The sequence below is a fragment of the Belonocnema kinseyi genome, chromosome 10, assembly GCF_010883055.1.
Source record: "Belonocnema kinseyi isolate 2016_QV_RU_SX_M_011 chromosome 10, B_treatae_v1, whole genome shotgun sequence".
Lineage (NCBI taxonomy): Eukaryota > Metazoa > Arthropoda > Insecta > Hymenoptera > Cynipidae > Belonocnema > Belonocnema kinseyi.
Window position 1 is genome coordinate 43804135 of NC_046666.1, and position 15319 is coordinate 43819453.

At 33.2% G+C, this 15319-nt stretch overlaps 1 protein-coding gene across 1 annotated transcript in view; it reads right to left on the reverse strand.

Annotated features, from left to right (window-relative positions):
- Nucleotides 1-255: 255 nt before the first annotated feature.
- The window catches only part of LOC117181834 (podocan), a 36551-nt gene continuing 21487 nt past the window's right edge, over nucleotides 256-15319 (reverse strand). Inside the window, exons 5-6 of the mRNA XM_033374828.1 lie at nucleotides 6410-6827; nucleotides 256-1041 (exon numbers count right to left, since the gene is read on the reverse strand). Of these exons, the coding sequence (XP_033230719.1) occupies nucleotides 387-1041; nucleotides 6410-6827 (1073 nt within the window). The 3' untranslated portion in view covers nucleotides 256-386. The remainder of the gene's footprint in view (nucleotides 1042-6409; nucleotides 6828-15319) is intronic.

The window sequence follows — 15319 nt, forward strand, 5'->3', positions numbered from 1 at the left end:
TTATTAATTAATATTGAATGTTTGTCCTGTTGTTTCTAGTGAGCAAGGAGAATCCAACGAAAAACATTTCATAGGAGAAAGATAATTTACAAATTTAAAAATGAAATTTTACTAATTATATTACTAACATATATTACTTTTATTCTAATATTACTAGTTTTATACATTTTTATGAAAATATCTGTTATTACAATTTTTTCTTTTAAATTAATTTACATGAATAATATTTTAGGTAAATTTTCTTTTATGGATGTTACAAAACAAGCTGTACACTTTGAACTTTCAACTGCATAGAAAAGTCTACAAACATTTTAAATTACTTCCTGTGGAAATAAAATAATAGAAATTGGATAATCACTGAGTGTTTTTAATACCATTTTTTTTTTTCATTGATCAGTCGCATTATCAGTCGTTGAAGATGGTCTGTAGCCACTTCTGGGTTCACGAGAAAGATTTGGGATGACGATGGTATTTCTGATACTTCTTCTATCACGACTATTCTGAAAATCGGAGTCCTCATCATCTGTTGAAGTTCCGGCTTTGGATAAAATTATCCGCTTTTTCTTTTTTGCTGTTGGGGTTGGAGGCCTGATTTTATTTCTAGGTGAATCAGTTCCACCCTGGTCAGAATCACTCCTAATTCTGGGTCTAATTGGGACACTTGGTGGAGGTAGAAGATCATTCGCGGATTCTGGTGAGTGTTCTACACCTAATTGGTTGCCACCAATTGTTATTCTGGATGTGTTTCTTCTTAACCTTTCCACTCGACGTTCTTCCCTCCTGTTTAAATTATCTTCGCTTAAGGTTCTTCTCCTCGGACGTCTTGATCTTCTTTTCTTTACTCGGAGGTTGTCAACTGATCCTAAAATTCGTGCGACTGCTGTTGAATTTTCTGTTGATGCAACATCCAAACCATCTAAGGATTGAGCTAGTCGTGGCATGTGGACTGCTTCTTCATAGCTTGGTGGACCAATCAGCTCCATTGGATGGATCCTGGGTTCTGATACTTGGTCTCTAAGTTCCTCTTCAAGTCTTTGGTTCCTGCAATTAAAGCAGGTTTAAAAGATTGACAATTTTTGAAGGATAAGAATGGAATCATGCAGAAAGTCTTAAGGGCACGTGATACAGCCAAATACTTATATTATCGACCTCACTTTATCAGCTCCCTGAATATTTTTTTGAACCTAAGAACTTTTTTTGTAAATAAAATATTGAACTGAAACTTTGGAAAATGTATTAGAGTACAAGAAAGTACGTTTAGATACTGCCTTTTGGTAGGAACTTTACTGAAAATTATTTCATCTTTTTTCTGAACCTCGACATTTTTTGAACGTTCGAACTTTTTTTATACATAAAAGATCGGTCTCAAACTTTGAGAAATGCAAGAGCCGAAAGAAAACTACGTTCGTTAAAGTACAGAACTTGATAATAAAAGATGTAAAAAAAATATTTCAACAATCATTTACTTAAATAGCACGAGAATTCTGGATGAATCTGAAAAATCTCTATCCCTTCCACACACTACTCCTTTCCCCTACCGAGTGAGTCACGCCTACCACGAAAGGGAAGTGGCTTAATGGTGTAATAATAATAATAACAATAATAATAATAATAATAATAATAATAATAATAATAGTTGGTTAGACACTCGGACTTCACCTCAGAGGTCCGGGGTTCGATCCCTGAGCCGGTACCTCTAGAAATTTGTCAATGCACCTTTACTGAGGTTCTGGTGGTTCGGAACCCACCTTAAGCTGTAGGTCCCCCCCTCCGTGTACTTGACTGCAACCCAGTCCGTCAATGATGGGGTAAAAACCAGGCTTTGTCCAATATGTCTGGGCAGACTGCTCTCATCAGATCACTTGATTGCATTATAAAAATGCGTCCGTGACTGATGATATATACCGGGACAGCCCCGTGCAAAAATGATCAAATAAAAATCCAACTCTAACCAAAAATGCCTTCGAAATGTTGGGCAGTATAAGCCTGTGACAACATTTCAACACAGAAATGTTTTTAAAAAAAAAAAAAAATAATAATAATTCCAACGGCATCAGCCGGTAACGTTGTACATGAAAATACGAACCCTCTAGAGCCTCGTCTAGTGGCCGCCAGGTTTCGTATTTTCGTGTACAACGTTACCGGCTGATGCCGTTGGAATTGATTGTTGAAATATATTTTTTTACATCGTTTATTATTAAGCTTTATACTTTAACGTAGTTTTCTTTCGGTTCTTGCATTTCTCATAGTTTGAGACCGATATTTTATGTATAAAAAAAGTTCGAACGTTCAAAAAATGCCGAGTTTCAGAAAAAAGATAAAATAATTTTCAGTGAAGTTTCTACCGAAAGGCAGTACCTAAACGTACTTTATTGTACTCTAATACAATTCCCAAAGTATCAGCTCGATATTTTATTTACAAAAAAAGTTCTCAGGTTCAAAAAAACATTCAGTGAACTGATAAAGTGAGGTCGGCAATATAGGTATTTAGCTGTGTCACATGCCCTTAACCTTCAATTGCTAGAACGGGTCTCAAGAACCCGGTCTTTTTTAAAGCCTTCCAAAGCCTTCCAAAAAGTTTTATCACTTTTTGTCAAAATATTTATCATATGCAATTAATTTTCATATCGATTTTTACAATATTCAATTTTAGAAGACTCTAGCCTACTCTTTAAAAATATTACATGGAGCTCCGTCTATTTAAACTGGAGATAGTTCAGTTTGAAGTTTGTTCGGGTCTGATGGACCCATTCTAGGTGGAAGGAAAAATTTCAAGGTTCAAGTGCGTGAGGTTTCAATGTACAATACCTATATAGTATCATTTTCAGAAGAAGAAGAATAGACTTATAATATTAAATGGCCCAATGTGTAAATAGTATAATAATATTATACTAAATACAAATTATACATAAATAATAATTAATAATGATAAGTACAGGTATAAAATTCATATTTCCAAAGTTTACACAAAGATTTCAATCATTTTTACCAATATTACCAAATATTAAAAAAACATATTTTTAACCCTTGAAGTGCATTGTGGGTTTCATTCACCCCAAGCAATTTTTAAACTATTGTAAAGCATACTTAATTTGAAAAAATTGAGTAAGTGTCGCCATCTAGCCTTAGTTGGAGACACTGACTGTAAGTAAAGTCGTTTAGCATACTGCGTCAAGCGTCAGTCTACTAGCAGCAGGTGCTGAAAGTGGAAGTAACAAAATCGTGGGGTCTCTAACACCCAGTGAGTGCTTAGTGAGTGGAAAAGTAATTTTGGAGAAAATTTTTGTTGTTAAATTTGATTGCTTTTTGTTTACTTTCTAACGTAAGTATATCATATGAAATGAAATCATTTTGTTTCGATTTTTTCATACTTTTTTTCTTTGTAGATGGCTTATAACTTACGGAAGTGCGCGATGCGAGAGCAGACTGTGGATGTGTTGAATAAAATATAATTGTTAAAATACAGTTATATATGTCTCTTATTTTCAATTTCTTGTATTTTTATAGTATTACATGTCAAAGTTCTTTAATTTTTACGATAATAATCGATTTAAAAGCATAAAATCTGATTCATCATTTTATCATAAAATTGATTTTTCAACTGTGCAAATAAATATCTTTGTTCAAAACACCCATGTTGTAATATTTTTGTATGAAAGTATACTATTTCAACATTAGTCAACATTTTCAGGTTAAAATAATTAATATTGCGTGAGTTATGAATTTTCAAGTAAAAAACCCATTATTTCACTTTCCTTTTTTCAATAATTTTTTTTAGCAAACTTAAAATAAATAAATGGCTATAAAATAAACTCTACCTTATAAAAGATACCTTAAACTATATCGAATAATTTTATTGTAACAAAATATTCAATAGGGGTCAATATTTCGCAGATTTCTGAAGACTTCAGAAATATTTTACAAAGATTTCAATGATTTCTCAAAGATTTCAAAGACTTCAAATATTTCGGAAAAATGTTAGATAGATTTGAAAGATTTCTCAAATACTTTAATTATTTGATTATTTAATCAAAGATTTTCATGGTTTCGCAAGGATTTTAATAATTTCAAAAATATTACCAAATATTTTGAAAAGATTTGAAATATTTCGCAAAGATTTTTGATATTTTTAAAAGCTTTTACACAGGCATAAATGATTTAGCAAAGATTTCACCGAGATTTCAAAAATTTCGAAGAGTTTCCAAAGACATTTATGACTTCCCATAATTTTCCAAAGATTTCACAATGATTTAAACCATTTTTACAAATATTACTTATATTTTTTAAATATTTCAGATATTTCGCAAATATTTCAAATATTTTTCAAAGATTTAAAATATTTCTCAAAGGTTTTCGATATTTTTAAAAGCTTTTACAAAGGAATCAATGATTTCCCAAAGATTTCAAATATTGCACAAAAATTTCGGATACATTTAAAAGAGTTCACAAAGGCATTAGTAATTTCTCAAAGATTTCAATACCTGCACACATATTAACAAAGATTTCAAAAATATTTTTAAAATTACAAAGGTTTCTGGGCAAACATTTCCAAAGATTTCAGAAAGATTTCAATGATTTTCCAAACATGTCACAGACTTCAAATATTTCGTAAGGATTTTGCCTAGATTTAAAAGATTTTACAAAGACATCAATGATTTCCTAAAAATTTCAAAGATTTCACAAAGATTACAGTGATTTCTCAAAGATTTTGAAGCGTTTTAAAGAATATCAGAGATGTGATGGAATATTTTTAAAAATTTGAAATATTTCACAATGATTTAAATGATTTTCTATGGATTTCACACAGATTTTTAAACTTTCGCAGAGATTTTGGCTAAAGATTTCAATGATTTTCAAACGATGTTAATCATTTCATAAATATTGACCAATATTTAAAAAATATTTGAAAGATTTCGGATAGATTTAAAAGATTTTCATGGTTTTTCTAAGATTTTAATAATTTCACAAATATATCCAAATATTTCAGAAATATTTCAAATACTCGAAAACGATATCAAATATTTGGCAAAGATTTTGAATATATTAAGAAGATTTCACAAAGATTTTAATCATTTCAAAAATATTTGAAATATTTCGCAACAATTTCCAAAAATTTCAAAAATATATTAATGATTTCCCAATTATATCACACAGATTCTAAAGAGTTTGCAAAGAGGTCGGAAGGATTAAAAAGATTTCGCAGGCGTCCATTATTTCCTAAAGATTTCAATGATTTTCAAAAGATGTTAATCATTTCAAAAATATTAACCCATATTTAAAAAATATTTGAAAGATTTCAAAAAGATTTCGGATAGATTTAAAAGATTTTAATGGTTTTTCTAAGACTTCAATTATTTCACAAATATATCTAAATATTTCAGAAATACTTCAAATACTCAAAAAAGATTTCAAATATTTGGCAAAAATTTTGAATAGATTAAGAAGATTTCACAAAGATTTCAATTATTTCAAAAGTATTTGAAATATTTCGCAACAATTTCCAAATATTTCAAAAATATATTAATGATTTCCCAATTATTTCACAAAGATTCTAAAGAGTTTGCAAAGAGGTAGAAAGGATTAAAAAGATTTCGCAGATGTCCATTATTTCCTAAAGATTTCAATGATTTTCAAAAGCTGTTAATCATTTCAAAAACATTGACCAATATTCATAAAATATTTGAAAGATTTCGCAAAGATTCCGTATAGATTTAAAAGATTTTTCTAAGATTTCAATAATTTCACGAACATATCCAAATATTTCAAAAATATTTCAAATACTCGAAAAAGATTTCAAATATTTGGCAAAGATTTTGGATATATTAAGTATATTTCACAAAGATTTCAATCATTTCAAAAATATTTTTAAAAATTTAAGAAATATTCCAATGATTTCCCAAATATATCACAAAGATTCCAAAAAGTTTGTAAAGATGTCGGAAGGGTTTAAAAGATTTCACAGACTTCAATTATTTTCCAAAGACTTCAATAGTTTTCAAAAGATGTTAATCATTTCAAAAACATTGACCAGTATTTATAAAATATTTGAAAGATTTCGGATAGATTCAAAAGATTTTAATGATTTTTCAAAGATTTCAACAATTTCACAAATATATCCAAATATTTCAAAAATATTTCAAATACTCGACAAAGATTTCAAAGATTTGGCAAAGATTTTGTATAGATTAAGAAGATTTCACAAAGAATCCAGGTAGATTTTTGGAAAAATTCAAACGACCTGAAGAATGTAATAATTCGATTTCAGAGAGGGGCAAATTAATACTTTGCTCATTTAAGGGTAATTTTTGAGGGGGGAATTCTCCCCTGTGCCCCATGGGGATCCGACGCCTCTGATAATATCTTCTTTTATAATTATATGTTCACGAATGTTCTGAACTATAGTACATACCTTCTTTGTAATAATCGAAGTCTTTCCCTAGCCTCTGCTCTTTCAAGTGACTGTCGTTGATTCCTAGCAGCTCTCTTCGTTTTCATGGCATGCTTGATGGACAGTATAGTTCCACCCACAATTACCAAGGTTAAAATGCTGATCATCACTAGCCCCCATGTACGATTTTTTGGTGGATAGAGACGTTCAAACCACTCTTCATAACAGGCAGTTTCCCAGGAGAATCCTGAAACATTAGGTGGACTCTGACAAATCAGAGTTCCCATTTCTGTCTTCACTGGTAACTTGATCAAGAAATTATAAGTTGGGTGCAGCTGGGAACAATCACACCTCCATGGATTATCTGCTAGAAGTAGAACTCGCAATTCAGGGTTGTTCTGAAAAATTTTTGGATCTGCACCTTCAGTGAGTCGGTTTCCTTAGAAAAAAGAAAGATTTTTCTGGGTTAGTTTTAATTTATCAAAAAAAAAAAAAATCGCGTAGAAAATACTTAATGACATTTTTAGAATAGATGGAAAATAAATGTACAAAATTTAAAAAAGAATTTAAAAAGAATCTTTTTTCAAAAATATGCACTATCTCAAGCTAGGTGTTATATTCATAACACAGGTAACTTAAAGGAATCTGTATTATCATCAGAGATAGTTACCATCGATCAGTGTAGATATCTTTTTCATCACCTTAAAAATAGAAATCAACCTATCGATCAAGTTTACTCTTCAAATAACAGAGAATGCATAACGTCATTTTTAGACTAGATGGAAAATAATTGTACAAAATTTCAAAATAAAATATTTTCTGTAAAACGATCCACTCTCGTTGTTACTCTGGGAATGGAACCACAGCACTGCTGATTGCTGATCGGGTGCCTTCCCATTAAGCTATTAGAGAGATCGAAAAAAGAATCTTTTTTCAAAAATATGCGCTATCTCAAGCTAGGTGTTATATTCATAACACAGGTAACTTAAAGGGATCTGTATTATCATCAGAGATAGTTACCATCGATCAGTGTAGATATCTTTTTCATCACCTTAAAAATAGAAATCAACCTATCGATCTAGTTTACTCTTCAAATAACAGAGAATGCATAACGTCATTTTTAGACTAGATGGAAAATAATTGTCCAAAATTTCAAAATAAAATATTTTCTAAAAACGATCCACTCTCGTCATTACACTGGGAATGGAACCACAGTACTTCTCATTGCTGATCGGGTGCCTTCCCATTAAGCTATTAGAGAGATCGAAAAAAGAATCTTTTTTGAGAAATATGCGCTATCTCAAGCTAGTTGTTCTATTTAGAACACAGGTAATTTAAAATAATCTGTATTATCATTAGAGATAGTTACCATCGGTCAGTGTAGATATCTTTTTCATCACCTTAAAAATAGAAATCAGCCTATCGATCTAGTTTACTCTTCAAATAACAGAGAATGCATAACGTCATTTTTAGACTAGTTGGAAAATAATTGTACAAATTTTCAAAATAAAATATTTTCTGTAAAACGATCCACTCTCGTTGTTACACTGGGAATGGAACCACAGCACTGCTGATTGCTGATCGGGTGCCTTCCCATTAAGCTATTAGAGAGATCGAAAAAAGAATCTTTTTTCAAAAATATGCGCTATCTCAAGCTAGGTGTTATATTCATAACACAGGTAACTTAAAGGAATCTGTATTATCATCAAAGATAGTTACCATCGATTAGTGTAGATATCTTTTTCATCACCTTAAAAATATAAATCAACCTATCGATCAAGTTAACTCTTCAAATAACAGAGAATGCCTAACGTCCTTTTTAGACTAGATGGAAAATAAATTTTTTATGCGATTGCCGTTCGAGTGCTTTCCCATTAAGCTCTGTGGTTCGATTCCTAGTGGAGCCACAAGAGTGGATCTTTTTTCAGAAAACATTTAATTAAACAATGTGTGAGTTTTTGTTTTTAATTTGTTTATCTATTAATAAAGATTGAGAATTTTCTGAAACATTTGTTTTGTAATTCAAAGATTCTAAATCAGTAAAAAATTAAATTTTTGCTTTAAAAATCATAATTATGAGATCTTGCATATATTATCGGCGAAAACTTGATTAGGTGCGATACTTCGTTAACATGACTTTCAGTAGCTGTTCTAGATTTGTTTATCTATTAATAAAGATAAATAATTTTTAGCATCATTAATTTTTTTAAACAATGTTTCCAAAAAATTCAAATGATATTAAGCACAAAAACTTAGAATGTCTTAATTTACGAAGTTTATACACTGCCGGTGTTGTCAAACAAAAAATTTTCGGTATCGTTAACCAACAAATTACCGGTACTGATAATAAGATTTCTAGAAACAAATTTTAATTATATTAAATGATTCATTTTAAGTTTTGAAGATTTAAAAATATTTCAAAAAGGATCATGAAAGATTTTAGGACATTTAAAAAATTGTTTAAGAATAAACAAAAAAAATCGAAACACTATGCCTTATTTTGAAAGATGTTAAGAGGTTCAAGAAGTTTTTAAAAGGCTGAATAATAAAATAAATGTGGAAAATATTTAAAAAATTATATTATTTATGATTTCGAGAAAGAAGGTTTTTCAAAATTGTGTAATAATTCAAAAGAGTTTTAAAAATTTGGAAAATTTTTTATAATTTTCAATTTTGAAAAATTATTTTTGAAAGTAAATTTAAAAACATTTCAAAAAATTTCCAGAAAAGGCAAGGAACCCCTGAAATATATTAAAGCACTTTTAAATTAATTTTTTTTTTAATATGAAAAAACTAACAAATTTGAAAAATTTAAAGGAATATCAAACAAAATGTTGATTATTAAATAGAAAAAAAAATCTTCAAGATTTTCAACAATTTAAAATGATTTCAACATAATAAAAAATCTTTTTCAGATTCGTGGGGAATTTTTAAATTACTGTTTATTTTTGTAAATTAATTTTAGGAGAATATGATAAAAGGTTTAAAGGCATTTATAAATGTTTCCAAAATTCTTACAATAGATTTTGAAAATTTAATCGCTTTTTTGAAAAATTTTAAGAATTTCTAAAAAAATAGGAAAAATTTACACGTTCAGTAAAACTTCGGCTCTTTGTACCAAAAATTCGTTACACACAGCCATGGCCCTAAAATTTATTAATAATTGAAAGTTTAACCATTTTTTTCATAAAATTGTATGTCTTTAAAGATATAAAAAGAAATTCCAAAGACTTTTCAGAATGTTCAAGGGTAACAACAAAATAAAATATTTTTTTTTATGATTCCTGGGAAAATTTTTAATTCTTCTTTATTTTGAAAAATTAGTTTTCAAAGAAAATTCAAAAAGATTTCTTAAAATATCGAAGAAAATCTGGATGATTTTAGGGCAAATTTTGTTATTTTAAAAGATATTGCCAAGTTTAAGAAATAATTTTAATAATTTTAAAAAATGTTTGCAAATGCATATTTTTTTGTAGAAAATTAATCGTGTTTAGGTAAAAATGTATATGTTTGGTTAAAAGTTTAATCTTATTGAAATATTATTTGATTAAATATCGACTATTACATTTTTTTGGCAATTAATGGTTTTTTTTTTTGAAAATTTACCTATTTGGTTAAAAATTTAGCAGTTTGTTTGAAAATTAATATGTGCTGGTTAAGGTTTGGACTAATTAGTTATAAATTATTCTTTTTTGGATGAATTTAACTTTTTAAAATTTTTAATAAAAATATTTGGCTAAAGACTATTTCAAGGAGGCAGATGAGAATTCCGCTCCAGCTACCTGCGTACGGTTCCCCCACTACGCGACTTCCCCTTACTTATTTAAACACGGTTCAAAACAGAAAATTGCATTTGCTTAAGAGAAAAATTTTGTTGTCTGTTTAGTAAATTAAGCCTCAACCAAAACAGACTAATTTTCAAACCAAAAGAAGGAAATTAATAAAAAAAAGGGGGTACATTTTTAAACAAGAAACATTTTTCTGTGAATGAAAGTATTCTCAGCCAAAATGTTCAATTGAAGAATCAATTGAAAAATTTATAAATTTTATTAATGATATAATTTTAAGCAAGCTGAAGCTATAAACAGTAATTTATACACCCAAATTTAGGATTAGTTTACAGCGCCAATATTCCGACTTGGACGCTCGAAGGACTTGCAAAGATGAAACCACGGCTATTTCAGCGGCAGTAACTCTTTTTTTGCAGGCTAAAGAAAAGGTACCAGAACTTCCAAATTGCTTGCCAAGGTAGGAATATTCCCGGAACATCTCCAATTGAGTGCTCTCAAACGTAAAATTTGGCATCAGCGGTGGTCTACCCCTATGAAAAACCATGGTCTTGGTTTTGGATGTGTTGATTTCCAAATAGTTCAACCTACAATATTCAGCAACAAAATTAATTTTTTTCTGTAGATCAATCCTAGAGTCAGCAAATACAACTATGTCGTCAGCATATGCCAAAAGAATAACCTCAATCAGGTTGTCGATTGAAATTCCTCTAAGGCCTCGACTCTGCAAAAAACTTTCCAAATTCGCGATTGTTAAGATAAAGAAAACTGGGCTAAAAAGCTCACCTTAAAGGACTCCACATTCCACGCCAACTGGGGACGTGATGCCCTCTGGAGTGCGAATGGACATCCTAGCTGCATCATAGAGACTTTTTATTACCCTGAAAAATGTTGTGCTGATAGCTAGGTTTAATCATTTTTGCCGCAGCAGATCATGGTTGACTGAAGGGAAGGCTTTTTTAAAGTCAATAGAACACGCGTAAACCTTACGACCAGGAGTGGAAAGATGAATCTGTTCGATGGAGCTCAAAGGAAAGATATGATCCATACAACCTCTGGCCACCCTAAAACCTGCCTGAAATTCCGGCAAACACTTACACACATTCATCCACGCTACCAATCTGTCCAGGAGGATCCGCGTGAATATTTGAGCAATAACTTTCACTAGAGCAATGTCCCTATATGAGGTTGGATCCTTTTTGTCACCCTTATTTAATAGCATGCTCGTAACAATATTTGCCCAATCTGAGGGGACCTCTTCATTTTCCCAGACCCTACTGAACAAACTTTCAAGGTAATCCACTCCTAAATTCGGAAGCGCTCTATAAAATTCTGCATAAATGCCATCTTCACCTGGGGCTTCCCCTGGTTTACATTTGCGTATAGCAGGAATTATTTTTTCTTTAGAAATCGATCCATCCAGGATGGGGTATGTATTTACGCACCAGGTCAAGTCTAATTTTAGGAGAGTACAACGAGTTCGAAAATTCTTGCCACGTTTGCAGGTCTATGAAATTTCCATGCGCAGGCCTAATCTTAAAAAAGTTGACTGTCCTACAGAATTCTGCAGAGCCTCTGGCTGCTTCAAAAGCATTCTGGAAAGCCTTCTCGTATTTTGCCATCTTATCGTTCATTAGAGATAGGTGCACCTTTTTATCTTAATTATATTTAAGGATGTCCTCTTGTGCGAATACAGAAGCTTTACAAGTGTTTATCCTTTTTTCTACCTTTTTTCTACTGTTAAGACAGGCCCAGTCATACCACGGTTTCTTTCCCACAAAACAAGAAGACAACCTAGTAACTATGCCCGCTCGCGACGCCGCTTCCTTAATAGAGAATATGAGATTATCATTCATTTTGTGCACTGAGACCATATTCCAAGATTGTGGGTCAGCGAGTGACAAATGATTAAAGAATACCTCCCTCCTAGCCTCGCTCTATATCAGTTTCACACTCGTACTCGTCTTTCTTGCTTCAGCAACCCATTCTCTACCACCCATTCGTACATTTGACATTTCTACGCAGATTGGAAGATGGCCGGAGCGAGTAAAAATAGTCATAATTTTAAAGTCCTTAATTATACTTATTGAAGTTAGAACGCAAGCCGCAAAATCGATAGTACTTCCACTCCCGCAGGACAGACGTGTGTAGCTTGTCGGCCAGTCACCACCGAATCTGCCATTAAGGAAAGCGAAGCCATGTACTTCCAAACATTCAACTAAAGCAAGACCCCTTCCACGCACGTCACGATCCAACAAGGATATTTCCGCAAATGCATTTACCCCCTCCGGGAACGCTTTACAAGTTACCTGGTTTAGATTACCAATAACGCGTTAAAATCCCCACCCAGTATTACAAGAATAGAAGAATATGACTCTTCTAGCCGCGCAAGTACTGAATCTAAACTTTCGCAAATTGACTCTCTGTCCATCCCCGGTTTGAAGTACGAGGTGTGTTCAAAAAATAAGGTGACTTTATGGTTTTCTCAAGAATATTAATTTATTCCTCAATATTTATGTTGTCCTCTTTAAAGTAATCCCCCTAAGATATAATACACTTTTGCCGACGCTTTTTCCAATCATCGAAGCACTTCTGATAATCATTTTGTTGTATAGCCTTGAGTTCTTTCAGCGATGCAGATTTTATCTCCTCAATCGTTGAAAATCGATGCCCTTTCATGGGTCTCTTCAGTTTTGGAAAAAGAAAAAAGTCACTAGGGGGCCAAATCCGGTGAATATGGAGGCTGAGGCATGACTGGTGCTGTTTTTGATCAGAAAATCTTTCACAAGCAACGATGAATGAGCAGGTGCATTATCGTGATGCAAAAGCCACGAATTGTTTTTCCAAAGTTCCGGACGTTTTTTGCGTATCGCATCTCGCAAACGGCATGGCATGAGCCAATCGATATGCCAACATCTTCAGCAACTTCTCTGGTGGTATTTCGGCGATTTTTCAACACCATTTCTTCCACTGCTTGAACGTTTTCATTTGTTGTTGACGTGCTGGGACGTCCAGGGCGAGGTTCGTCTTCGACATCCTCTCGGCCTTCTTGGAACAGCTTGTACCACTTATACACATTTTGCTTACTCAGAGTAGACTCACCGTATACAACTGTCAACATTTCAAGAGTTTTAGAGCAATGGATTCCATTTTTCACACAAAATTTAATGCAAACTCTTTGCTCCATTTTTTCGATAGAAGAAAATCGCCGAGAACACCAAACCCTTCTAACCTTTTACGCCTCTGCCAGAAAAATAAAACGAGTTAAATAGTCAAAACTGTGAACATATGATCGTGACGAGTGTACCAACACAACAAAACAAAAAATTTAAAACTTGAATGTACGTAGCCCGCGAAAATTAAAAAGTTACCTTACTTTTTGAACACACCTCGTATATCAAGCCGACTATAGATTGTAATGAAGCAAAGGTGCACTTTAATTCAGATCCACTCAGGGGATATATCAAGGGCTTCACAAGCATACCGTTTTCGGTTTACAAATATTACTAAACCACCACTAGCTCTGCCAAAGCTACTTACTTTTGTTTTGTTTGGCGAGAAGCATTCATGATGAGGAAGCCAAAAGGGGGAGGTCACAGGAGTAGTCAGAAGCCACGTTTCACATATGCAAAGTATGTCGTTGCCTAAAATGGACTTTGAGATGTCTCCCAGATTAGTCAACCCACGAGAGTTCCAGAAGACAATCCGAATGTCTTTTGCCGCCTCCACAACTATGTCATTCGCTCTTCTTGCGACAGTTTCTGGTGTCTCTTCGGGGTGTCGATTTCTTGGCTTGATTAGATCAGAGTGGGCCATCTTGATTCTGATTTCAGAAGAGAAAGTCTGTGATTCAGCCAGTCCTGAACCTATGGCCTTCTCCAGTTGATAAAGCTGAGAGCCTGTGCTCATCGCGTGAATTTCGTCCTTGGATAGGGTTTTCCCGGTGTAAATTAAATCCTTCTCCCTAATTAAAACATCGTACCCTTGTTCTGACAGCTTCCTCTTCGTTTCCCAGAGACGATTTCTTAGTTGTCTCTCCATCTTTGACCTATCGCTAGTCACTGAAAGACCCATACTCGAAAAGTCCTTAGCTCCTTCAAAAATTCGAGATCTTTGCGATGGCGAGCCTAGCCTAATGAGAACTGGTCTAGAGCCTGGATTTCTTCCTAAACGAGTGACTGATTCCACCACAACCGACTCCACTTTGGCCTTGGAAAGTATCTCGCGAACGAAGAGCATAATGTCAGCATTGAGAGATTCAGTGTCCTTGAATTTGTGCAATATTATATTTTTTGCACATGCATCTTTTCGGAGGTGAATAACTTCCTCCGTGAGTAAGTTGACGTCATCATCAAGGACGGCATTTCTCATCTCAAGCTCCTTGTTTCGGATCTTCAAGGCCTCAGTTTCTCCTTTTAGAATCAAAAGTTATTTTCTAATCTGGTCCACCGAACCCTTCAGCATGGTCATATCGGCCTTAGTTGCGGACGTATCCTCTTTTATGGAGGTCAGGAGTGCTTCAAACCGCTCAACGTGAGAAGCTGGCATCCCGGGTCCTGCCGTCACTCAATCCGGCACTGTACTTTCAGCTGATTTTGCGTAAGCGAACAATGGTTATAGGAGAGATATTACAGAGAAGCACTACGAACACACACTTTAAAAACAGGTTTTACACATATTCAGATGAAATACAATTGCAGCAACATAGCACACGTGAAATCTGCACCCCCGCACCTTGTATACCGAAAATCAGATACAGCTTCAGTTAGAAAAAAGGAATATTAACGTAATTATTCGGCGTGACACCAAACGTGGAGGTAGAGCTAATTCACACTACTTTCTTCAAGCGAGTTTTGGGCCTGCCTTCACACACTCCAGGTTACGCGTTGAGACTGGAATTAGGCCGTGTTCCACTAGCATACGAAATATTAAAGAAGGCCTTAAATTGGCTAGAGAAGGTCTTAGGTATGGGTGAGAAGAGGCTTCCTAAAGTCTGTTTAAAACATCTTAGGTCCTCTCAGGCTCAGGGCAGTTCCCAAGTTTAATTGGGTCCTGCAGCTTAAATATATTTTCACGTTGTGCGGAATGGAGGCCTTTTGGCCCGGATTGGACTTGGTACGATGGCAGAGCAACAAGGATTTAA